Source organism: Ptychodera flava, chromosome 21, assembly GCF_041260155.1.
Source record: "Ptychodera flava strain L36383 chromosome 21, AS_Pfla_20210202, whole genome shotgun sequence".
Taxonomy (NCBI): domain Eukaryota; kingdom Metazoa; phylum Hemichordata; class Enteropneusta; family Ptychoderidae; genus Ptychodera; species Ptychodera flava.
The window spans coordinates 28,450,387-28,475,672 of NC_091948.1; the positions used below are offsets into that span (position 1 = coordinate 28,450,387).

The window sequence follows — 25,286 nt, forward strand, 5'->3', positions numbered from 1 at the left end:
AGTTTTCTATATCTCAAAGACAAGGTGTCATAACTTTGTTGGAAAAGCCAGGTAAAGATCGTAGGTATATTCAAAATTGGAGACCTATTTCTTTGCTAAATTCAGATTATAAAATTGCTACAAAGTGTTTAGCTAGAAGGTTGGAAAAAGTTCTTCCTTTGATTATAAATGAAACTCAAACTGCTTTTGTTAAAAATAGGTCTATTGGTGATACAGTTAAGTTGGTTGAAGGCATTTTAGATTATACAGATGATAATGATATCCCAGGTATTTTATTGACTATTGATTTTGAAAAAGCATTTGATAAGCTTGAATGGAGTTTTTTGATATCAGCCCTTGACGCCTTTAATTTTGGTCCCACTTTTATTCAATGGATAAAATCCTTATACTGTAATATTTCAAGCTGTGTAATGAATAATGGTATTAGTACTGGATATTTTAATCTTTCTAGAGGGGTTAGACAAGGTGATCCAATCTCACCTTTGTTATTTATCATTGCATTGGAAATTTTACTTGTTTCTATGAGAACAAATCAGCATATAAATGGAATAATGTGTGATGAGATTGAGTTGAAAAATGCCTCATATGCCGACGATTTAACATGTTTTCTGAAGGATGTCTTGTCTATGGAATATTTATTCGGGCTTTTAAAACATTTTCAAATGATTTCTGGTTTAACAGTAAATAAGAATAAATGTGAGGCTATGTGGCTTGGAAGGCTTAAGAATAATACTTCCAAACCATTAGGGTTGAAATGGCCTGATGGTCCAATTAAGATTGTTGGTATTTATATTTCCTATGATAAAAAAATTGCTGCACGTCTGAATATGGCTAGGCCGATTGAAAAGTTAAAAACCTCTCTTAATTTTTGGAAGATGAGAGGACTTTCACTTTAGGTAAAGTACAGATCATTAAAACTTTAGGTATTTCACGTTTTCTATATGTTCTTAATTTGTCTGAGCCACATACTGATCACTTAAAGCAGGTTAATAAGTTACTTTTCTCCTTTTTGTGGAATGGCCCAGATAAGGTAGCACGCAATACTGTTATTGGAACTATTAAAGATGGTGGAATAGGTATGCCAGACATTTATGCTATTTATAAAGCACAAAGCATCAATTGGCTTCGTCGATTCTGTGATGATGATGTGTCCCACCCATGGAAATTATTTTTGTCAAAAAAATTAAAGGTTATTGGGGTATTCACTTTCTTTTGAAATGTAATTTTGACATTAAGTTTTTGCCTATTGTCTGAATTTGAGCAAAGCATGCTTCAAACTTGGAGAGAGATTACTTTAGTCTGTAATTCCCAAAAGAATTTTATCAATCAGTTTGTCTGGAACAACAGTCAGATTCTCATTGAAGGTCAAAGTGTTTTCTATAAAGAATTTTATGAAACTGATTTTGTTTATATCAGAGATTTTTTTGACAGATCCGGTAAAGTCCGGGATTGGAATTCTGTAAAAAATAGTATTTCACAGTGTAATTTTATGAAATGGTGTAGTATAATTTATTCTATTCCGAGGCAATGGAAAGTTAATGTAGATTTTTCTAATATCATAGAACTTGACACTGAAGAGGATACAATCTGTATCACCTTCTCAGGAGTCTCTTATAGTATAAAAGATTGTAAAACAAAACTGTTAACGCAGGTTTTTGTTTCAAGGTATTTTATTCGGCCGAAAGCACAATATTACTTTGATTATGTTCTTCAAGCCAGACATGAACATTGGGATTACATCTATAAGTTTTCTTTTAAGCTTACTTTAGATTGTGAATTGAGTAGTTTTCAATGAAAATTGATATGATTCCTTCGAAATTTCCATCTGCTGCATGTATATTTTGTCGAAAGGAAGATGAAACAATATTGCATTTGTTTTATAACTGTGAATTCATTTCAAACTTTTGGCAAACTTTTCTTGATGAGTGGGGTGATTATTTTCATCTTGATGCCATGCTCACTTTGGAACAGATACTTTTTGGTGATAGCTCCTTAACTAAATTATTGAATTTTATGTTGCTTGTTGCGAAACGTTTTATTTATATTTGCAGATGTCAAACAAAAAAACCTAGTATTGTACACTTTAAAATTTTTTTGTGTGATATTTACAAGACAGAACAGAAAAGTTTATTGCTACACGTTCAGGTAAATTAGATAATCATGTTAAAAATGGGGAGATATTTTGAGCTTTCATGAAAACTCTAGAATGGGAACATAACTGCCATTTTTGGTAATTTTTTGTGTAATTAAATTATGTGTTTAAATATGATTTTCCACCTTCCAGCATCCCCCGAAAGGAATGTCGTGGGGACGATTTGTATGTGGATGTTTACTTTAAAGTTATGACTGCAATAAAAAAAAAAAAAAAAAAAAAAAAAAAAAAAAAAAAAAAAAAACTTACAAAATCAACCAAGTATCAATGGTAAATATTACAAGAGTTGAATATCAAATTTTAAGCATTCACCTAATCAAAACCCACTGATGAATAATATCTTCAACTAATTATCAATTATTCAAACGTTCAGAAAAATTGCACACCAAAAGGGTAACTAGTAATTAACACCCCATTCAAACTTAGTATCAACTATTCAAGTAACATACAGTTACGTTATTCAATTCATATACAATTAATCAATTCAATTCATTTACATATACTGAATTTGAATAAATATTGGGAAAAACCAGTATCCAATAATATATTCAAACCTATATAATACTATATTATCCAAAAACTTAGCAACATAGTATACAAGTATTTAAAGTACTAATTAGCCAAGTAATAGTTGAATAATTACGTAACTAACAAACAAAGTCCTATCTAATTAATTCAATGAAGGGATATCTCCGTCTCGGCTTTCAGCACATACTTCAGGGGGAGATATAATTTAGGGACATAGCTAGAGTACCTATTTCAGAATATGCGAGTAGAAACTGGGGTATCACGCAGAAAAGGCTCCAACCACTCTTCTGGGTACACGAGTATAACTGGGATATCGTACAGAAATTTCTCCAACAATTCACTCACACATCAAGGGTTGGTAATGAATTGCAGCTTGCTAGCACAGTGCACACATTGAAATTCCCCACACTAACAGCATGGCCAACACACGAACTGGTCATTCGAGCTACACCAAGGAATTATCCTCCAATTCTGTCCGCTCACTTTAAATCTTGCTACTAATAGTGAAATACGGATATACAGAGTTACTCACACCTTGGCTTGCTACACAGGACTCGCCACATTACTCTGGTTTGGTAACAGGAAGACTGCAACTTGTACATGCACAGCTCTGTATCAGCTACAACTGTAGAGCTTCACGGGCGTCGCCATACCAGCTAACTGCATGCACAAATTTTCTGGATAAAAGTCACTCCATTTGGTACATATCCTATCCCCAACGAGTCTTCAAAAATGTTCCCTGAATTGGCATAGTCCGAATACAATGACACATTTACTTCTGAGGCGGCCAAAAACTGTATAAAGGCACTAATTCCAATTCATGTCAGCAACTCAGTCTCCACAGCTCCAATCCAGTGCAGACCTCATGGTACACTCCCCTGAGCAACACCTGTTTTCCCTTTTTATACTCTCAATGTTGCGGGTTTCCCAATCCACACAGAAGGGGCAGTTTTAGCGCCGCCAGTGGTCACTCTGTATGACCCTGCATATCTGGCGCCCTCGCTAGCCACAGTGTGACAATATCAACCTGCTACATTTGCATATAGTAACTAGGGTTTGAGTGGCTGTTTTAGCACTGTTAATGTTAATTTTTAATCACTTCATTTTTTGTGCCAATGTTATTTGTGATTGATCTGATTAATTGTAGAACCGGTAGACGATCTAGTACCTGACGATTTTGCTGTTGGAAAAAATATCCAGACAAAGGATGGAAATACACATGTTGCTGCTACTGTTTCTGTGCACTGTGTGTCTGCATCCGTAGCATTTTGAAATGGAAAATAAAATGATATTAAAGGGACAGTAGCTGTAACTTCTGATAATACTTTAATCGTTTTTCATCTGTGTATCAACCATAGTTTCTTCTCAAGCATGTTCAAACACTTAATATTCAGTTTGCTATATATATATATATATATATATATATATAGAACAAAGCAGGTCAAGACGCACCAACTCAGGACACCAAGCTCTTCATTTATAAAATTTATTACACCGACGTTTCGTGGGAGTAATCCCACTTTATCAAGGTTAAAACAATCTGAAATAAAATAACAACGACAAACTTAAAGTAAAATACACATGCTAAAAAAGATTGAATCATACAGAGACTGGAAAACGTGTAAAAGTTAAAAATAAAAATTGGTGCCAACTTACAAAAAAGCCGAGCAGAAAACTGCTCCGCTTTCCTTCAAACCCAGGAGTCGAATGGTCAAAGTGTGGGTATTGTTTCAAAACAACGTCAAGGCTTATTTATACTTGAAAGACATTAGCATATTAAAGTGTAGGAAAGGTGGCAGTGCAAACCACACAGAAATGACGTACTAAAAATATCCGACTCTAAAAATACAGCTCAAACAGGTGAAATTATGAACCGTGGACAATAGCGTACATCCAAGGACACTTATGTAACAACTGAAATTCTACAATACATCAAACTAGAACAGTTACAAAGAAAACTAAAAAAGAATACTGCTGAAAGAGTGATGCCTACTAAAAATCGTCAAAATGAAATGAAGAAAGAGCTCTAAAATCTGCTTACACATCTAGAATTTTTGTGGTGTCTCTCTGTTCAAACCCTGAGGATACATTGTGTTGAGTTGAAATATCCACTTGGACTCTGTGAAATCTCTGGAGAATTTGTCATCTTTGTGTACCTTTTCAAGAATTACAACTTTCATATTTTTGACGGAGTGGTTAGATGAATTAAAATGTTGGCTCACGAACATTGCAGGATTATTAGGGTCAGACTTATTAGATTTAATCATACTCCTGTGTCCAGCCATTCTATATCTGATTTTATTCTTGGTTTGTCCAACATATTGACACATGCATTTATCACAGTAGATACAGTATATAACATTCTCAGTGTTACAATTATAATTCCCTTTTATTTGAAATATTTTTCCATTATGGATATTAGTCATTTTGTCCGTTTTTACCATATGTGAACACATTATTTACATTTACTATCTCCACATGGTCCTGAACCATAATTTATATTGTCACTACGTTTCAATGTTAATTTATGTCTAACAATGAGTTGACCAAGGTTTGCGCACACTCTTTGTGAAATAAGAGGTGGGTGGGGCACGACTTCACGCATTCTTTTGGAAATTTTTAATATATCTTGGTGTTTTTGGCCATTTCTTTTATATTTGGGCGCAGAGGATGAAAGTCACTGACCCATGCTACTCTCTTTGTTGTCTTAGGTTTGTTATATTGAAGAAAATGTGTCCTAGGTTTATTACGAACCTTCTCTATGATTTCAATTATCTTATTTTTATTATATCCTGATTTAACCAATTTATCTTGAAACTCTTCTATTCGCTGATCAAACCATTTGTCTAGGGAACAAATGCGTCTCAGTCTTATGGTACCACTGTAGATAATGCTGTTGAATATATGCTTGGGGTGAAAAGAGGATGGAGGCAGATATCTACCGCTATCGGTTGGTTTAATATATAGATCTGTCTCTACTCTTGAATTAATTAGGCTGGTGGACATATCCAGAAAATGTTGCATTTTTGTTCCGTATTCTAAAGTAAATTTGATTGACGGGTGAATGCTATTGAGGAAAGTGTGATAAGTTTGGAGTCTATTTTCACCAAGTGTCCAAATACCGTACAAATCATCAATGAAACGTTTAAGAAGTCTGCTTGATCTTTATAAACACTTGTTTTTCTCCAAAACCAGCTCATAAATATGTTAGCATACATGGGTGCAAAGGGAGTACCCATGGCTGTACCATGTGTTTGAAGGTAGTACTCTTCACAGAATCATATATATATATATATATATATATATATATATATTCGTTTGTAGGATATTACACACGTACCAATCTTCTGGTTCAAATAGTTTATTATACCAGCACAACGTTTCGTCCTAAAAGTAGGACTTCCTCAGGTGCTACAGATCAAAAAGTTTCAACACGGAGTAAGTCACAGTGATATTTAACGTACAAAAGTTACATGTCGGAGAAAATAAATATTCACAGCTAGCTACTCCTATTGTCTTTATTCAAATTCCAACACTAGCGCCCTCCCAGCCACACTATAAATACACATTCAAACATTCTCCCAATTGCCATTCAACATCTGAGCCATTTAAATAGGTAAGAAACAACTCCTGTATTTTCACCATACTGTCACTTAGTATTTTCTCCGACATGTAACTTTTGTACGTTAAATATCACTGTGACTTACTCCGTGTTGAAACTTTTGATCTGTAGCACCTGAGGAAGTCCTACTTTTAGGACGAAACGTTGTGCTGGTATAATAAACTATTTGAACCAGAAGATTGGTACGTGTGTAATATCCTACAAACGAATTTATCATAACCACGCCACCGACAACACTGGGGACAACTGAAAAACCACAGTCGAACATATATATATATATATATATATATATATATATATATATATATATATATATATATATATATATATATATATATATATATATATATATATATATATTTGTCTGTTTATTTGTTGGTGATATTTATTCAAAGTTCTATGATATATTATGTTTGTTTGTTTGTTTGTTTGTTTGTTTATCTAATTGTTTGTCTGTTTATTATTTATTTGTGTATTTGCATGCTTGTTTGTATGTTTGTTATATTTTGATTATTCATTTGCATATTTGTTTGTTTGTTTGTTTTTTACCTCCCTGCACCCCCCCCTCCAAAATAGCAACAATTGTTTAGATTTTGCTGCATGACGTGTGCATCTTTATGAAGTCACATACAAAAAGGTATTTATAAATGATTTTCAATTCGCCATGCTGTGTGAATTCACTTTTAATTTTAAGTAAATAATAGTTCCAATATCGGACGTAACAGACGCCATTTCTCTGGCAGTTTGTCTAGTATAACAATATATAAAGGACGGCTACATGGATTTCAGTCAAATTTGAGACAGAAGTTTAGTTACCAAATGACCAACACACATCACCTTTTCATTCATGCGGGCTACATATTAATAATTTTATAAAAATTCTAATTTATCTGAACTACATATTACTCAGGGGAGCATCAAAATGACCAAAGTTTGTCATGTACCAAGGTTTACTGCACCGAAAATAAAGTCTCTTGTAAAATATTTGTAATGTTCTGCTTCGAGTGAGTTGCACCATAACAACTAGTGATTAAGCATACTTCAGTTAGCACAACAACATCAATAATATTCCAAATGAAATTAAAATCACCAAAATAATGTCAAAAATGAGCGACTTTGTCTCTTTAATGTGCTTGCATTGCAACTTTTTCATGCCTTTGTGCTAAATTCCCACCAAATTAATACTCCTGAATACTGTGAATCAGTATCAAGAATAATACAAATTGCACGTCTTCATAGACACTCGAAAATCTGTAAATTAGTATTTGATGTTGAACCCCAAACAATAGAGCAGTAACAAAGATAAGGTAAAATAAAACTACAATAAAATATTTTCCTTGAATGTAGAGTCAAGAATCGCTTGACTCTTAATAAAAGGTATAAATTGGGCTATAACTGTGGATTCAATCGATCGGATATGGTCAGACCAATCCAGTGTATGGTTTATCATGACACCGCTACCAAGTAGTTTTTCGCTCTTAGTAAAGTCTAAATTTATATTATTTACAGAAACAGACAGAGACTGCGCATTCAATTGAGAACGTGCGTGTGCAGATGCTATTAAAATAATCGCAATCATACCAATCCATAATCCAACAACACTAGGTCAGAATTTGTAAGACAATAGTTGTAAACACAGACACAAAACAGCACAGAACAGACAGCAAATATACGGCACACAAACAAAGCCAAATTCATGAAAGAAAGATATATGGACCTCTGGCCAAAAGACCAAGAAGTGATGTCAGGTGTTTCGAAAATAGTAAGCGCATCCTGCCCCACATGTGGCGCCGCCATATATCAATCTGTAAGTCAGATAGGTAGTGGTCACTAACTAAGGCCCTATGTCACCGATGCCATCAGTGATCATTTGTCGAAGAGAGATATTGTATTTATCTACCAGCTTGCGATACCTGCCAAAAAAGCGTTTGAATGTAGAGACAAGTCTTGCTCTGGTGTAACCTTGATTTAACAGTTTGTAAGAGAGATAGCCATGTCTCTCTGCAAAATCACCATATGAACTGCATGCTCTTGCATATCGAATAAGCTGGGAAATGTATACCCCATAAGCAGGTGAGGTGGAATATTACTGATGAGGTGTGGAAAATTGATTATACTAAAGTTGAAATCATCTCTCTTGTCATATAGCCTAGTAGAAAGGTGACCATTAGAGTCAAATTCAAGTAAAATGTCCAGGTATGAAGCAGAATTAGAGGCCGTTTCTGTAGTTTCTTTAATCTCCAATTCTGGAGGATAAATCATAGCGAGATATTTACTGAATTCAGAGTTATTCAATGAAATAACATCGTCTATGTATCTAAATGTAAGGTTGAAAGTACGAGCTACAGAGACCTTTTTCTGCTTGATAAGGTTCTGGATAAATTCTGCCTTGTATGAGAACAGAAATAAGTCGGCAAGTAAGGGAGCACAGTTAGTACCCATGGGAATTCCTATACTCTGTAGGAAAATGTGTCCTCCAAATTCAACAAATATGTTGTCAATGAGGAATAATGTCTTTCTCGGTATAAAACACTTTAGCGTTAGTAATATTTTTAACAAAATATGTAGAATTATACCCCAATACCACATATTTGTAACGGCGTGAACCGTTTTGTAGGAAAATGCTTGGTTGATGATGTTTTTCAAGCGTTCTTTCAATTTATCATGTGGTATTGTGGTATACAATGTGGAAGAATCGAAAGTTTTAATAGATGTTATTTTTGAAACGGATCTTGATTTCAAATTTTCCAAGAGTTCCTTCGAATTTTTTAATATCCACATTTGATTTATACCACTCCCAGAAAAGACAACATCACAGTATGCTTGAAGTCCCCGTTTAACAGTACAAAGAACAGAAGTCAGTATCTTCGATAACTCTGTTGTTGAACATTTTGAAGATCCTGCGATAAACCTATAGCTTTGTAAGGTGTTTTGTGGAGCTTTGGTATCCAGTATAAGCCAGGCAACTTATTATGGTCATCCTTTGTTGTAATATTAAAATTATCCATGAATGACTTATGGTTTGCCAAAATTTCAGATTTGTTGAACATTGATTGTCTGTATAAGTGCTCCATTGAGTTGGTGGAGGTCTTAGTTAAACCAAGTTCGTCTATAAGACATTCAAAATAATACTTCTTACAGACAAATACAATGTTATTGGCAGCTTTATCAACAGGGACGACAACATATTTGTCATGGATATCATTCAAACACTTAACAGCATCAGGATCTTTAAATACAGAATAGGTCTTCTGCATCTTAGTCGACCAATACGGCCACGAACTATTTTCCTCACAGATTTGACCCATTCTGACAGTGTGTCCAGCTCTACATCCTCCCTTTTAGCCCATTTCCTGGCATATTCTTAAACAGAGTCCATAATGATCTTAAAGTTATGGTTCCAGTTGATCCTGCGAGGTTCTCTGAACTTGGGTCCACAAGATAATCTGTCAAAGACAATCCCAATGCATAGACATGCAACCTTCTCAAGTCCTTCTCAAGTCCTTAGTCTATTAACATAGACTTTGATTTGTTTGCATTTATACATAATCTATTGTTCAAGCACCAGTCACGCATATTCGTAAGATCTGTGTTAAGTGCCGTCCGAATTTTTGCAATATGCAGTAACATAAATTGTGGTATCATCAGCAAATGATGTTGATTTTGAGTTTTCAAATACAGTGGCAAATCATTGATGTAGGTAATGAATAATCAGTCAGTGTTATAATAGAATGCAAAAATGTTCGTCAACATCCTGTCAATTAACTACTAATTGACTTATTTAATGACATTTTGTAATTAGGGTGAAAGCCCACATTTATGTTTTCACCACAATGGAACTCATTCTTAATCTTTGACCCGATTAATGAACGGGACTCTATCCTCTTTAAGGACTTGTAATCAAAGTACGCATTAACAAGTGGGGATTGTGTCATCAACGATGATTATTGAGCAATATTACGGGTTTCGAAGACCAAGGTTGTATGATGGAAGGGCCCGAGCATGCAAGGGTCCATACGCTGTACGACCGAAGCAATACTAAAGTATCAGGGCCATAAAGGTTTTATCATATAGCTTATGGAATGATAAATATGTAGTTAAAATAATAGGCAGCTAAGTTTTAGACTAAAAAAAAATAACCGCATCCCGTCCTGGATTGACGTAATGATGTCATTAATTGTTCGCCTGGAGATATTTAGAACACACAAAGAAACCTACATGACCAACAAAGAATGAGGCAGAAATGGAGGCATATATAAGAAGGACAACGATCTGTTCTTATTGTCATTTACAAAATGTACACTACACAGGCAGGGAGATTCCATCATCAGAAAGAAAAAGTCAATTAAAAAAAATATTATGCCTTCACTTTACTTTCTCATATTCAAAAAATTGTGATCTGTAATGCACCTAGTATACTCTGGATTTCACTGAAATTTAGGGATTTCACTGAAATTTAGAGATATCAACTAGTGCTGCTTCACTGTCGCCACTACGATCTCAACGAGAAGACATTTTTTCTAATCTCGTACATGCTTTGTGTATAAATGGAACATTTGCAAATAGCAACGTGCGTAATAGCCAGAATGAAGGTACAAGAAATGTACCTGATTGCCAAAATTAGGTTCATTGTTTCTTCAAAACCACTCTGGTATACAGGTACCTTAGGATGACCTTAGTGAGATAATTTCATGTAGCAAATACTAAAATTTCGTACTTAGCTCATATTTGATATATGTATATGCCAAAGAGAGCTTATATCGTAAGTCAGCAGCATCTGTATGTCTGTATGTATGTACGATTGTTAGTATGTATGTACATGTGTGTGGATGTATGTCCATGAACATCAAAGACTCCAAAACTGCAGCACCTCCATCTTAGTATTTGGTGTACAGTTGCATCCAGGGGTGGAGATGTGCATTCAGGGGCAGAAATGTACAATTTGTTCAAATGAACATACTGAGTGTCAAAACATATGCAAATGAGGGAAAAAAGGGAAAATGTCACAAACTGCTACAACTCTGTAACCACAGGTGAAATTTTGTTGAAACTTGGTATGTAGGTACTTGAAGGTGACTTTATTAGATTTGTTCAAATTATGATGAATCTTTCATCATGGTATTTTTGAGTCAATTTTTCCTGTTTTTGGTCAAAAAATCTTATTATCTGAAACTGCTGGTTCCACTGCTTTGAAATTTGGTATGCATGATCCTAGGGTTGGCCTCTATCAGATTTGTTCACATTGTGGTGAGAAATTTTTATAGTTGTAATTTTGTGGCAATTTTCCCCATTTTTGGTCCAAAAATCATTTTAGTCTAATGTTGGTAGGTTTGGTCATGTCTGTGCGTGCATGCGTCCGTCCGTCCGTGTGTCCATTCTCACAGATATCTCAGAGATTGCTGGAGCGATTTCATTCAAACTTAGTACAAGAATTACTCCTTATGTCATACATATGCATGTTGATTTTTTTTTGTAATCCAATCTAATATGGTCATGTGATGGACATTCTATTAAACGAGCAGAGACTGTCATTGACAATGACGTTTTGAAAAAGCTCTATTTCTAGAGCAACTGCACTAAATTTGATGAAACTTAAATAGCATAAAAAGCATAAATTAATTGCTTATTTGCATATTTGATGAATTTTAATAATTAGGGTGATAAATGTGGATATACAGCAAATTTGATGAAACTTGGTTCAGATCTTTAGCACACAGTCTCATATTAGTGTCACACACTCTCATATTAGTGTAGAAAGACACTTAGCAGTATCATGGGAATTAATTGCTAATTTGCATGTTTAATGAACTTTTCTAATTAGTAGGCTATCACTGCATCAAATTTGATGAAACATGGTACAGATCTTGATCTCTCAGTACTGTACTACTGTGTGAAGACATTAAGCAGTATCGTGTCAATTAATTGCTTATTTGCATATTTGACGAACTTTAAAAATGAGTGTCATATATCTAGAAATGCTTCATCAATTTGATGAAATGTGACACAGATGTTGATCTTTTGGTGGTGTAATGGTGTGCATAGATGTGTAGTACCCGGTAGTATCATGTCAAATAACTATCGATTTGTATATTTAATGAATTCTCGTAATTAGGCTGATATGTCACGAAATGGTTCATCAAATTTTATTAACTTGGTATAGATGTTGAGCTCACATTGCCTTAATTTTTAAATGAAGACATTCATCATTAATTCATAATTTGCATATTTAATGAACTTTCCAAATTATTGGGCTATGTCCAGAAATACTGCATCAAATTCGGTGAAACTTGGTACAAATGTTCATCTTCCAGTACTGTAATGCTGTGCAAAGACATTAAGGTGGTTGGAAAGGCTAGAGCGTCAGTTATAAATTTCAACAAAACTATTAAAATATAAAAGTAGTCAACATTCTCTGTGGAATAAAAAAAACTAGACATTTGGGCACAAAGGCATTGCAGAGTTATAGCCTGTTAAAACTTCTGAAAAACTGACCAAATAAGAAGAAGTTGGGGAGTCCTTAGTGTATTAACTATGGTAGAGGTCCCCTAGCTTTTAATAAAATGTTTGAAAAGGGAAAGTCATAATTTGCTGTTTTTCAGGAAAGTTTGACAAGGCGGTGCTGGCATTCAGAGTAAGTGACTGCTATTGTAAATGCATTTTTAGATTCTTTGAGTGTCAAAGAGGTGTCAAAAGTGAGATTAACCAAAACAACTGCTCTATGACTTCAAAAGAGGGGTGCAAATATGGCTTGTTTTCAACATTTTTGACAGAATAACAGTTTTCCTACATAATTGTATACCAATGTAATCAAACTTTAAAATGAGATATGGACATGGAATTTTTACAGCCTATTAACAAGGTTACAGATAAGATTTGTACGGCACAATTTTCCTGTATTTGAAGTACTTTTTGAAAAATCACATTTTGAAATTTGAAAGAATTTTTAATAATTTTTTGATATATAAACCCATGTAAAATCATAAAAACAAATTTTATTTACAAATTCTGCCGTACAAATCTTACAATAAATAGTGTCAACATATTTATAACTAATTTGGTAATATTAATACTATTTAATTATTATTAAATTCAAATATGTAAAAAAAATATGAAAAATTAAATTTTGATATTTACTGGTGTCATATTTCAAAATCATGGCTGCAAATATACAATTTTTATATTCTTTGGAGAAAATATTAACTAAGGGAGTTATCCTGAAAATTTGAACTAAATATCTTGATTCTAACACTTGAAATTTGACATTAACTCTGAGAAAAGAATTGGTGCAAAAATGGCCTTTCCAACCACCTTAAGTAGTATCATGTCGATTGATTGCTAATTTGCATATTTGATGAACTTTCATAATTACTGTGATATGTCTGGAAATGCTGTATTAAATTTGATGAAACATGGTACAGATGTTGATCTTCCAGTAGTGTTATGGCATACAAAGATAAGTAATAGTATCATGTCAATTAACTACTGTTTACACCTACAAGAACTAAACTATTTGGTGTTGAAATGCAGTAAAAAAATCATTGGCAAAGCTGAAGATGATATTAGCAGGTTTGATCTCCAACAAATATATATCTTACAATTTTTCAATGTTTAAGTTAAGGGGGTCACATGAAATTTTTAGAAGTTAGATGTGCATATTGTATTGGTATTTCCTGTTAGATCTTACAAAAAAACCAGAAAGCTTTTTGTTTGATCAAAATTGACCCAGAAATGGCCGAGATATCGCCAATTGAAAGTGAAAAAAATTTTGAATTATTTTGAGTAAAGTGTAGTAAAAATGCCAATTTGCATAAATTAACATATTTAGGCCGCTCTCGTTTTGAGAGGAATTTAAAAATTTCTGATGTAACATAAAAATTACATTCAATTTTCTCCATACTATCACTTTCCAAAATGATATTTGTTCAATCAGACACAGTTTTCTCGTTAAAAAACTGTTAAATTCATAAAAATTGATAAAACCCACCATGGTCAAATGCTGAAAACTTAGGATATGGGAGCTTGCCATTGGTCAATTTAAAATTCTTAATAGTTTCTTCACATTTAAACCAAAATAGGAGATTTTCCACACACTTAGGTTTCTTAGGGTGCTCTTTACAGTGGTGGTATCAGAATTTGTCAAAATGCCAAATTATATGATTTCTGTGGAAACGTTATATTATGAATTGGTTTCCATGGCAACAAATACTGGTTTGATGTAAAACTTTCAAATATCCATATTAAAAGCAAAAACAATGTTCAATTAAGTTATTTTGTTTGAATATCATTGAGAGAATATTTTTATGTAATTATAGGTGTTTCTTATCACCATGACAACAGAAATGACATTATTAGAAAGCCATAGTATTTGCTATTTTTCAGTGATTTCTTAACTGTTGTTGTGAATGTCAGTGGGCCTACTCTAGAATAAAAATGTTGTGTGCAGACTACTGTAGTGTTCCATGGAAAATGAACGTGGAAGAAGTCATGTGATAGAGTACAAATACCAAAAATAAATAACATACCAAAAAAATAACATTGTGAGTGAGCATGTACACAGGAATACACATATTTCTATGGTCACTTTAGGCCACATAGGTTTGTTTGTACAATGGTTACTGTAAGCATGCGCGCCTTAGAATTCCCCGTTTTACCTATTGTAGATTCTTTAACTACTCCCTAAAGCATGGTAAGTTGCACAGGTTCACATTATCTATTTATCATGTGAGAGTGTTATGTGAGAGTGTTATTTGCATTGTTATTGTTTACAAGTGAATTCTAGTAGAGACTACAATTGAAATGTCAACAATAACAGTGTATCTGACTGATAAGATAATTAGTGTTTGCGTCAACATGCTTTGGGAGTAGAACAAGATCGAACAACTGACACACACTCAGTCAAAATAGTGAAACTAAACCTTAAAAAATTAGTTAATGGTGCTGTGACAGTATTTCTTTTCAGTATTCTGTGTGACCTACACGTGTGTTGCGCTAATAAACAAGAAGCTGTGAAGATTTTCAAAGTTCCTTTACTGGGTCAGCCATCATGAAGTTTTTTTAGAAATACATGAAACTTGTCCAAGAAGTATGACAGTGTAATAAAATAAACAAATTATTGTATGGTACATGTTTCTTGCACTGGATGACGTTTCTCTTTTAATTGGTAGACAGTATTTTTATTGTTTGATCTGCTCTATACATGCAATATTATGGTTTCTTTTTGCTTTGTCTCTTTTTGCCTTCAAACTTCGGAAAGAAGTTAGCAGTGACTGTTAAAGGATCTTTCTCTCTCCATACAAATTGTCAATCCAATTGCAGACTCTCTTCCACTCTATTCCTTCTTTGGCTCTATAAATCTCCAGCTCAGCTACAACCATTTCAGTTATATTTTCTACAGCATAAACACCATTTCCTTCCAGTATCTCTCTTGTTATCCCCTTTCTGTCACACTCTTCTCCAATTACATATATTTTTCTTGATTTATCTTTGTCATGATCTTAAAGTAAAAATAAAAAATAGATCATATTTTTATCTTTCAAAACTCTTAATGAATGCTATATTTCAAATGAAGTCATTTTGTAGATTGCATCCATGTCATCAGAGATTGGTAATAATCAGAAATTACCAGACTTTTCTATAGAAATGAATATTTTTGTTGTTGTCATCGTCATCATCATCATCATCATCATCACAATTCGTCACCATCATCATCTTTGTTATTATTATTAGTAGTAGTGGTAGTAGTAGTTGTAGTATTTATAAACAGGATAACTATTACAAATAAAAAATCTGAATGCTAACTTCATATTCATCAGTACAGCAGTGAGTAATAGATGCAATACATAGTAAACACTTAACTCAATGACCCACAGAGGGCATAAGCAGAATGCAAGCATGACCAAATGGTCTGTCTTCATGTTATAAGCGATACAAGATTGTCATGAATTCGATTTTATGTCATCAAAATATTAAATACGGCTTGATCATTTCGTTACTGCTTCATAGTGTTGAATTTTATCATTTAGAAATGAAAAACACCGAGCGTTCGCATTGCAACACCACGGATGTATAAACCGGCAGTTCCGCACAGAAGTCTACAGTAACTTTTTTTAGATCGCCCAGCTGATTCATGCACTCTTTGGTGAGAATAAAGTATGATAACAGATTCTCACCAGTGAAACTGTAAATTCTCACCAAGTACGGTGAGAATGGTAACTTTCACTGTGAGAATTAATGTATAATACTCATCATTTACTGGTTAGAATCAAGTAGACTCGCTGTTCACCGGTGAGAATTAACCAGACTCGCCGTTCATCAGTGAGAATTAAATCAACCAGACTCGCTGTTAACTCATAAAGTGAACAGCGAGTCTGGCTGATTCTCACCAGTGAACAGCGAGTCAACTTGATTCTCACCAGTGAATGGTGAGTCTGGTTGATTCTCACCGAGGGACGGTGAATCTGGTTGATTCTCACTAGTGAATGATGAGTATGATACATTCTCACCACGCATGCTTGGTGAGAATTTCCAGTCTCACCGATGAGAATCTGTTATCATACTTTATTCTCACCAAGGAGTGTATTTCTCACAGCTCAAGTTCTCACTGACTGCGAGAGAATAACAAGAGATTCTCACCAATTGCGAGAAAGCGTCATTTTCTCGCTCCAGTCTCGCAATGTTTTCCTATAGTGTATCCTACAATGTTTTGCTATATCTACCTTCCTTCAGTATTGACAATTTAATGTTATCGTGATACTCTTGTTTCTTTTGCATTCAGAAAGCTTTGAATTTACGTTTACTTTCTATGTAATTAGAAAGATCAGACTCTGTATTTCATAAACGAAAGTTACGAAGATTTTTGTTTTTCACAGACTTCAGCTGTTGACACCACAGGTCAAACCGTCCATGGGGCATGTGTACTGATGAATATTGATGAATTTCGTTGTTCGTATTTCACTTCTTCAGCAGCAGATTCAAAAATATCACACATATATATAGCTAGAAATATCAGAAATATCAAACGCAAAACGTACATTATCCCACATTTCTGAGGCACTCATGCACTCAATAAAAATATCTTTCAGTTAATTTTCAGTTAATTTTTGACAGCCTTTCGTGTACCCTCATATTCATTTACAGAGGGCTTTTGAAGACTAGGAATACACATATTCACTTCAATGTTTGATACAGTCGGTAAAATGATCAGACAGATCAATATCAATAACTGAAAAATATGTTACAGCTCTAAATAAATCAGTATAGTGATGATTAAATAATCAACAGTGCTGCACCCATTATTTGAGATACATGTATACTCTCCGGGAATGTCTGGTTCGAAACTTCCATTTACGATATGAATATCAAATATTTTACAAAGTGATAAAAAAGATTGTCCAAAGTTATTGATGACTTAATTTGTCTTTTGATTTGCGTGGAAAGGTAAACATATCACAGGAATATGATTCCAATGGTAAATAATCAATAGAATCATCTAAAATATTGCAATCCTCAGAAGAGGTTCTTGCAGTAAATCTCCTGTTAAAATTTCATTTACATCAGGATAATCAGACAATATATCTGACATTCACTCTTATAGAGGAGCACTATTCCGTTTACGTCAAGTAAACTATGGTATATAGTCGAGTATTCTGGTGCAGTGTAAACACAAAGTAAACAATATCTGTAGATGATTGAAAATGAAAGAAATCATTGTGAAACAGTACAGTAGTACAATTACATCTTGCAAATTGCATTTCAATTGAGTGACACCGTCTACAATATTATTACTTACATAGACAGCAACTCCACCCACCCTGCGGCCTCGTTTACATCGTTTTACCTTTGGCATATTAAAACCAACGTAACCAGGAATACATAGCATTTCATCAGATCCACTAAGCCAGGTCTCTACAAATCCAAGGATATTGTGATTTGCAATTGTTGATTGAAACTCATCTGTGAAAACCTTAGCCCTCGTATAATCAGTTCTTGCCATTTGCAAACTCAATCTATGTACCAGATTTGATTCTGATCTGATAAGCTGTTTTTGAGATATCGGACCAACAGACAGACAGACAGACAGACAGACAGACAGACAGACATCGCTGCGACATATGCTCCCATGTGTTAACACGGGAGCAAAAAATTGCAAAACCCAATCATATTGCTTATCTACGATCGAACATGCTGTACTTGAAAATCATTTATGTGGCCTCGCGAGGTAGACAAACATTGTTGGCAGACAGTTTGTGGAGTGATCGCGGTAATGTGTATTTTACGATATTTTTTCCACTAACGCAAACAAGGGATTGTGCGTTCTGGTGGGCCAGAACATGATTTCCGCTCCGCTGACCTAAAAATCAAGCAAAGCTGTTGCCGTAAAGAGGTGTATGGTTTACGACGATGGGTGTTGTGTAAATCTGAGAAACAACGCTGTGATGATTTATGACGGTGCCACAAGCGCCAGCGTGAGTGGGATTGTCTGAGAATCGACAACTCGATGTGATGATTAGAACCCGGGGATTAGAACGATGTTTCTGACAAAAGATCTAAACATGATGAGGAAAAACGCAGTACATGTAGATGTTATCTCCCGAAATGGTAAGCACACTGGCCTTGGTTGAAATATGACGGTTCCAAAAAGTTCTGTACGTTGTGTCTTAAGTACCCACCATTGCCAAACCACTGGGAAAGCGAAATGCTTTTCTTGATGGATGCGACATGTTTCGCATTAAATCGATAAGGTCTCATGAGTCTAGTCAACGGCATTTGGACTGTTTGGTGCATCAAAGACAAGATCGGGACAATGATTGTGGAAATTGTGCGGGTCTGATAGGGGCGCGATACGGTTCCACTTGCCAACATCCCGATCGCATGCACTCGCAATGTGTAAACCGAATGATGATGACCAGAAACAGAAACTGACCAATCTGTTTACGACGGCATTTATGCTTGCCAAACATGGGAAGCTGATATATGATATGTACCTTCAATGTGAACTTTTGAGAAAAATTGGCGTCAACGTCGGCAAAAATTACCAAAATAAATGAAAGCTGCTGCGAAATTCGTCGGCGATTATTACAAATGGAGGACAAGTAAAATTTTTGTGAGGACAAGTGAACTTGAAAATCCACTTGTCCCACGGACAAGTGAACTGAAAAAAATTGTCAAGCCCTGATGTTATGCATATCAGTCATGTCATCTATTGTTCATGAAATTTCAAGAAAAGTTATCTGTGTGACTGTAAACGATAACCTTTTGGTCAACACATATAAACTGCCTTGCGGGTTGCAAAATTATAACGTAAGTAGAAAGAGGACAAGAAAATAATCAAATTGATGACCTTTAGAGAACTTCTAGAAATGTAATGTAGAAATGTAATGTTTATGACATATCACAGTCATACGTGTTATGCGATGCTTTGATTGGTACCGGGTACGTGTACATCATCTTCTGGCTCGCAGAATTGAATAACGTTGACAATATTAGCTCAGCATGTATGAGAAAATGTTAGCTGCGTTTTTACTCATGACAATAATAACTAGGGGTACTTTGTAGCTATTTTTCAGCATTTTATATGACTCGTCTCTCGGCATGTGAAATATTTAATTTTAACCATACTGCTGCTAACTTTTCCCCGCCAAATACAGGTGATTTTTCCTGTCAATGTATATCTACAGAAAAATCAATTTAAATTCAGTTTTTAACTAGCTACAACTCTTTATTTGAGTTTGACAATCTTGTGCATTGCTAGCTATTGTGTAACTTCATTGCCAGTTGTTTATTCATGAATATTCTTGGCAGGTTACTGGCCATTGTTGTGTGTTGGTGCACTTTAGCATGCGTTAGCTTCTTTTGTTTGGCTTAACAATATGTGCTAGTGCAGTGCCATAGAGAGTGCTAGCCCTGTGCTAGCCTGGCCCTAGCAAGTTCTAAGTTTGACTGTATGTACCGGTATGTCCTCCATACCATGCACATCTATGGTAGCTACAGAGCCATTGGCCCTATTTTTCTATTGAATGATGACATGTGTACAAAAAATTGTAGCTATAGTATGAATAGTTTTTTGATCATTAGTCAAATTTTGTTTCTCATACTGCTGGTCTTAGATCTTTGAAATTCAGCGACAGAGAAACAAATCAAAATATGTGACTCCCGGGTACAGTTACAAGAGGGCAACTCCTGTGGCAACTGCAGTGCATTCATCGCAACTGTTTTAAAAACATAAGTTACATTTGATTTCAAACCAAGTTATTTGAAAATATGTAAAAAAATAAGGGTAATGGAGCTGTAACTTTATAAATAAAAATTGCTATCAAAGCTTTTGACCCAAAATCAATTTACACTTTGAATACAATACATTTAGTAATCCTTTCTGTTCTATGTGTTTTTTTTTTTATCCAAAGAGAAGGCTATGCCACTGAGAGTGGATACAAAGGTTGCATTAGGAGAAAGTGTGTTCGTTTGGGTCAGGTTTCAACGTAGCCTTGATCGGCGGATCTATGGGAGAAGAAGAAAAAATTGGTATTTTAATGGAAAATTCAGACCTGAATGGTATGGTTTGGAATACATTAAAATACCATATGCCATGAAGAGTCATGAAGGATTTTATGAATATGGGATCTTTTATGGGGAGCGGACAGGAAGTGGACATAATATATTAAGACTAATAGTAAGAGGTAAGCCCCATTATTGCTATTTGATTTATTACAATTAGGGTCAAAAACTTAGTAACTCGCATTATTGTACATCTACCATCAAGAACAGAATTTAAGGTGTGCTAAGAAAAGCAGGGTTTGCTATAGCTACTCAAGTTGATTAGCCTTTCTGGTTAAAGGCCAGGGCTTGGTATAAATAGCGAGCTGCCCCCGTTGGAGTTAGTTTATGCAAAGCGTGGCTTGGGTGGCGTCACGCTCGATCGCTCCGTAAAAACCATGCCAAAATGGTCACAGGCGAAGAAACTTAGGCGTCCATGCACATGTACCTAACCATGAATGTCTAGTGATTGAATATATAGATAAATTTTTTTGATTTGAGCATAAATAAAGCTGATTTTGGTCGATGAATGTAATAAGGAATTGTGTGTTAACACAAATCCAGTTTGTAAGTCCACGGAGCTAGGCTGCCTGCAGAACAACATGTCCCGAAGTCACTTTGCATTGCTGACGTAGACATCTTATACTGGTTATCTATCTACTCATCTACTGACGTAGACACTTAGCATCTGCTATCTAGCTACCATCTTTCTTGCGCACGGCACTTGACCTAATCCTTGCTGCAAGCTTCTTGTCCAAGTTCATTCATTCTAGGCCATCAGGCTGTCTGGCAGGTGGTCCAGTGACTGTTACCGTACTTATATTCGGACACCAGAAAGCCTTCTGCGTCACGCATCTCAATCACTGACTATGCCATAGGGCCTTTTGTTGAGACACTAGCCACTCGGTAGCCACTTTCTTTCGGTTCGCTCGTACACCACATAAAGTGACATTTCGGACCTGTCGGGTCCGCGCAGGGCCACCTGCACCTTCACCCCATGCAGGGCCACCTGCCATCCACATCACCAGTTCATGCTGGGGCCGCACAGGGGCACCTGTCCCCCCAGACCATTGCTCCCCCCGAGCCGTGCTTCCAGCCCCTCGGGACCGGAGTCCATTGAGCTTCACCCACATTTCACCCCTCATGCTGGGGCCGCACAGGGGCACCTGTCCCCCCAGCTGCAGCTCCTCGGGCCGGGAGCCCATAGCTCCCCCCCGATCCGTGCTGCCGCCCCTCGGGGCTCGTATCCCGTACTTTCATTACACACGCACCAGCCGCCATTGCACCCCTCATGCTGGGGCCGCACAGGGGCACCTGTCCCCCCAGCTGCAGCCCCTCGGGCCGTGAGCCCATAACTCCCCCCGAGCCGTGCTGCCGCCCCTCGGGGCTCTTATCCCATACTCTCATCTCGAACCAAGCGAGTCAACTTGGTCTCGAGCGTCACCCCCCATTGCACAAGCACCAAACATCATTACACCCTCATGCTGGGGCCGCACAGGGGCACCTGTCCCCCCAGATCACAACTCCCCCCGAGCCGTGCTGCAGCCCCTCGGGCCGTGAGCCCACAACTCCCCCCGAGCCGTGCTGTTGCCCCTTGGGCCGCGAGTCCCATACTTTCATCTCCAACCGTTAACCAAGCGAGTCAACTTGGTTTCGAGCGTCACCAACCCATACTTCCTACAAACATACACCCATACATACACTTTCATGGGGGTCTCTCCGTCCAGTCTGTTTGACTGTCCTCCGCTTGGGCCGTCCATTGCATGTACCCCCACTCAAGAAGGTGGTCTCCACCGGCCCGGTGGAACCACTTTCACATTCGGCTTTCCAAAGGTCTGCAAACACAACTTTGCAACCCAAACCTTTGCCCAGGAAGCAGACTGGCGGAGACCCCTCACCCAATCTTTGAGTTATTTTGTGCTTAGTTTTGAAATGGTTTTTGCCTAGATTTTTACTTTGGAATTCGTAGTTTTGTTTGACATTGTATTTTTCCGTAGTTAGGTTATCACTGCTTTGTATTTGTCCACTGTCGCTTATTAAATTCTTTTAACACCATATCCTGTGTAGCTGTGTGTGCTTACAAAATAAGGAATTGTGTGTAAACACAAATCCAGTTTGTAAGTCCACGGAGCTAGGCTGCCTGCAGAACAACATGTCCCGAAGTCACTTTGCATTGCTGACGTAGACATCTTATACTGGTTATCTATCTACTCATCTACTGACGTAGACACTTAGCATCTGCTATCTAGCTACCATCTTTCTTGCGCACGGCACTTGACCTAATCCTTGCTGCAAGCTTCTTGTCCAAGTTCATTCATTCTAGGCCATCAGGCTGTCTGCCAAGCTATCCCGCCACCAACCCCATCTCCTCCTTGGTTCCACTAGTCTGCTTCCCACCATGGGCCGTCCATTGCATGTACCCCCACTCAAGAAGGTGGTCTCCACCGGCCCGGTGGAACCACTTTCACTTTCGGCTTTCCAAAGGTCTGCAAACACAACTTTGCAACCCAAACCTTTGCCCAGGAAGCAGACTGGCGGAGACCCCTCACCCAATCTTTGAGTTATTTTGTGCTTAGTTTTGAAATGGTTTTTGCCTAGATTTTTACAAATTCGTAGTTTTGTTTGACATTGTATTTTTCCGTAGTTAGGTTATCACTGCTTTGTATTTGTCCACTGTCGCTTATTAAATTCTTTTAACACCATATCCTGTGTAGCGGTGTGTGCTTACAAATTTCTCTTTGTCTTCAACCGCGTGGCAAGCGGCCACAACAAAGGTCTGCAAGCTGTCAATCAAAAAAGGACGCGATACAGGTGTGAATCGGTAAAGGTTTGCGATGTCAACATTTTAGGTACGCACACATGTAATTAGATGGGGTGACCGCAGTGCAGAGCCGCATGCACAGGCACTCTTTAGCTAGGTAGTCTGCTAAATAGATCGATTTTCAGCCTGATCTATCGATTCCGTAGTCGATATGCCCACCTATTAAAACACCCATTTAGGTTGCAGTGCTGGCATGTGGAGTACAGGATCGATAGATAGAGCCGAAAAGCGAGCAGACTACCCAGCTCGAGCCACTGTGACTGCTAGTATGCCACCCAAGCCATAGCGCGTTCTCGCGTAGACGTCGTACACGCCGCTATTTCCGATCGTTTCTTCCAGAGAACTAGTCATTTAAAGTTCAGATTCAAGTTCTTTTAGATTTTTCTGTCGTGAAAAGTATTATTAGGCCTATTATCATCTTGCCGTTTTAAAACATTTTTGATGACCTAAATGACATCGTGTGTTGTTCCATTGCCATGGAATCCGATGTCAAGCAAAGACGGTGACTTTTTTCAAGTTGAATAAAATTTCCTTCCTGGTTGAGTCAGTCAATTAATAGAAATACTCTTGTTCACAATTGATTAAACCATAGAGAGTGGACTGTCTCGATTATCCCGTCTATGATTCGATATATTATATATTATATATTAAAGTTTGCAGGGTACCGCTCGAACTTTCCACTTTATGATGAATTCCCCTCTGATATGAACAATTTAAGACCCTGCAATCTCTCGTTACCCCCATGCAGAATACACATTTGAAAAATTCATCAATAGGTGCAGGGCTTGACAATTCCTATCGCCCGATGCCCGGGACAAATGAAATTTACGTTCGGGCAAGTCAAAAATAAAATCTGGTCGCCCGCTGGACAAGTTGTTTATGCAACTTCTGGCGCAATCAATGAGAACCTAAGTTGCGGTTGTGCACGTGTCGCCCGATTTGCGTTGTCGTTCACACAAAATAAATGTCAATTACTGACTTTTTTAGATACAATTGTGACATTCTTCTGAGATTCACTTGCCGACTCACACAATGTTGCAATTTTTCGATGATCGACTTGACCTTTTGTCATTGTCCAATAAAAAAAGTCGCTTAAAATTTGGCGTAAGCAGCATTTCCTTGTTGTATGCTGACTGCTCCGCCCCAACAAGTTAGGTAAAAAATGACAAAACCCAATGGTATTGCTTATTGGTGATCGACCGTGCCTTACTTCAAAATCATTTATGCAGCCTCGCGAGGTAGACGAACATTGTTTGCAGATAGTTTGTGGAGTGATCGCTGTAAATATGAGTATTTTACGGGGATTTCCACTAACACAAACAAGGCATTGTGCATTTTTGCGAGCCAGAGCGTAATTTCCGCTCCGCAGACCTATGGAAAAATCAAGCAAAGATGCTTATATGCTGCTGTAAAGAGGCACATGGTTTACGACGATGGGCATTGTGTAACTCTGAGAAACGATGTGATGATTTACGACGGTGCAACAAGGGCCAGCATGAATGGGATCGTCTGAGATTCGACGAGTCAATGTGATGATTAGAACGATGTTTCTGACAAAAGATCTAAACATAAGCTTTATGATGAGGAAAAACGCTGTAGATGTTATCTCCCGAAATGGAAAGCACAGTGGC

At 36.6% G+C, this 25,286-nt stretch overlaps 1 protein-coding gene and 1 long non-coding RNA gene across 10 annotated transcripts in view; one reads left to right on the forward strand and one right to left on the reverse strand.

Annotated features, from left to right (window-relative positions):
* The window catches only part of LOC139121920 (polycystin family receptor for egg jelly-like), a 302,374-nt gene that overhangs the window by 77,988 nt on the left and 199,100 nt on the right, over positions 1-25,286 (forward strand). For 8 of the 9 annotated variants that reach the window (XM_070687234.1, XM_070687236.1, XM_070687233.1 and 5 more), the window contains one exon: positions 20,705-20,977. In XM_070687234.1, the coding sequence (XP_070543335.1) occupies positions 20,705-20,977 (273 nt within the window). The remainder of the gene's footprint in view (positions 1-20,704; positions 20,978-25,286) is intronic. The other variant, XM_070687240.1, reaches the window with a different exon arrangement.
* Positions 4,137-5,135, reverse strand: LOC139121917 (uncharacterized). Its single transcript, XR_011549364.1, has 2 exons — positions 4,337-5,135; positions 4,137-4,220 (listed from the first exon to the last, which is right to left on the reverse strand). It is a non-coding gene; the product is annotated as an uncharacterized lncRNA (long non-coding RNA).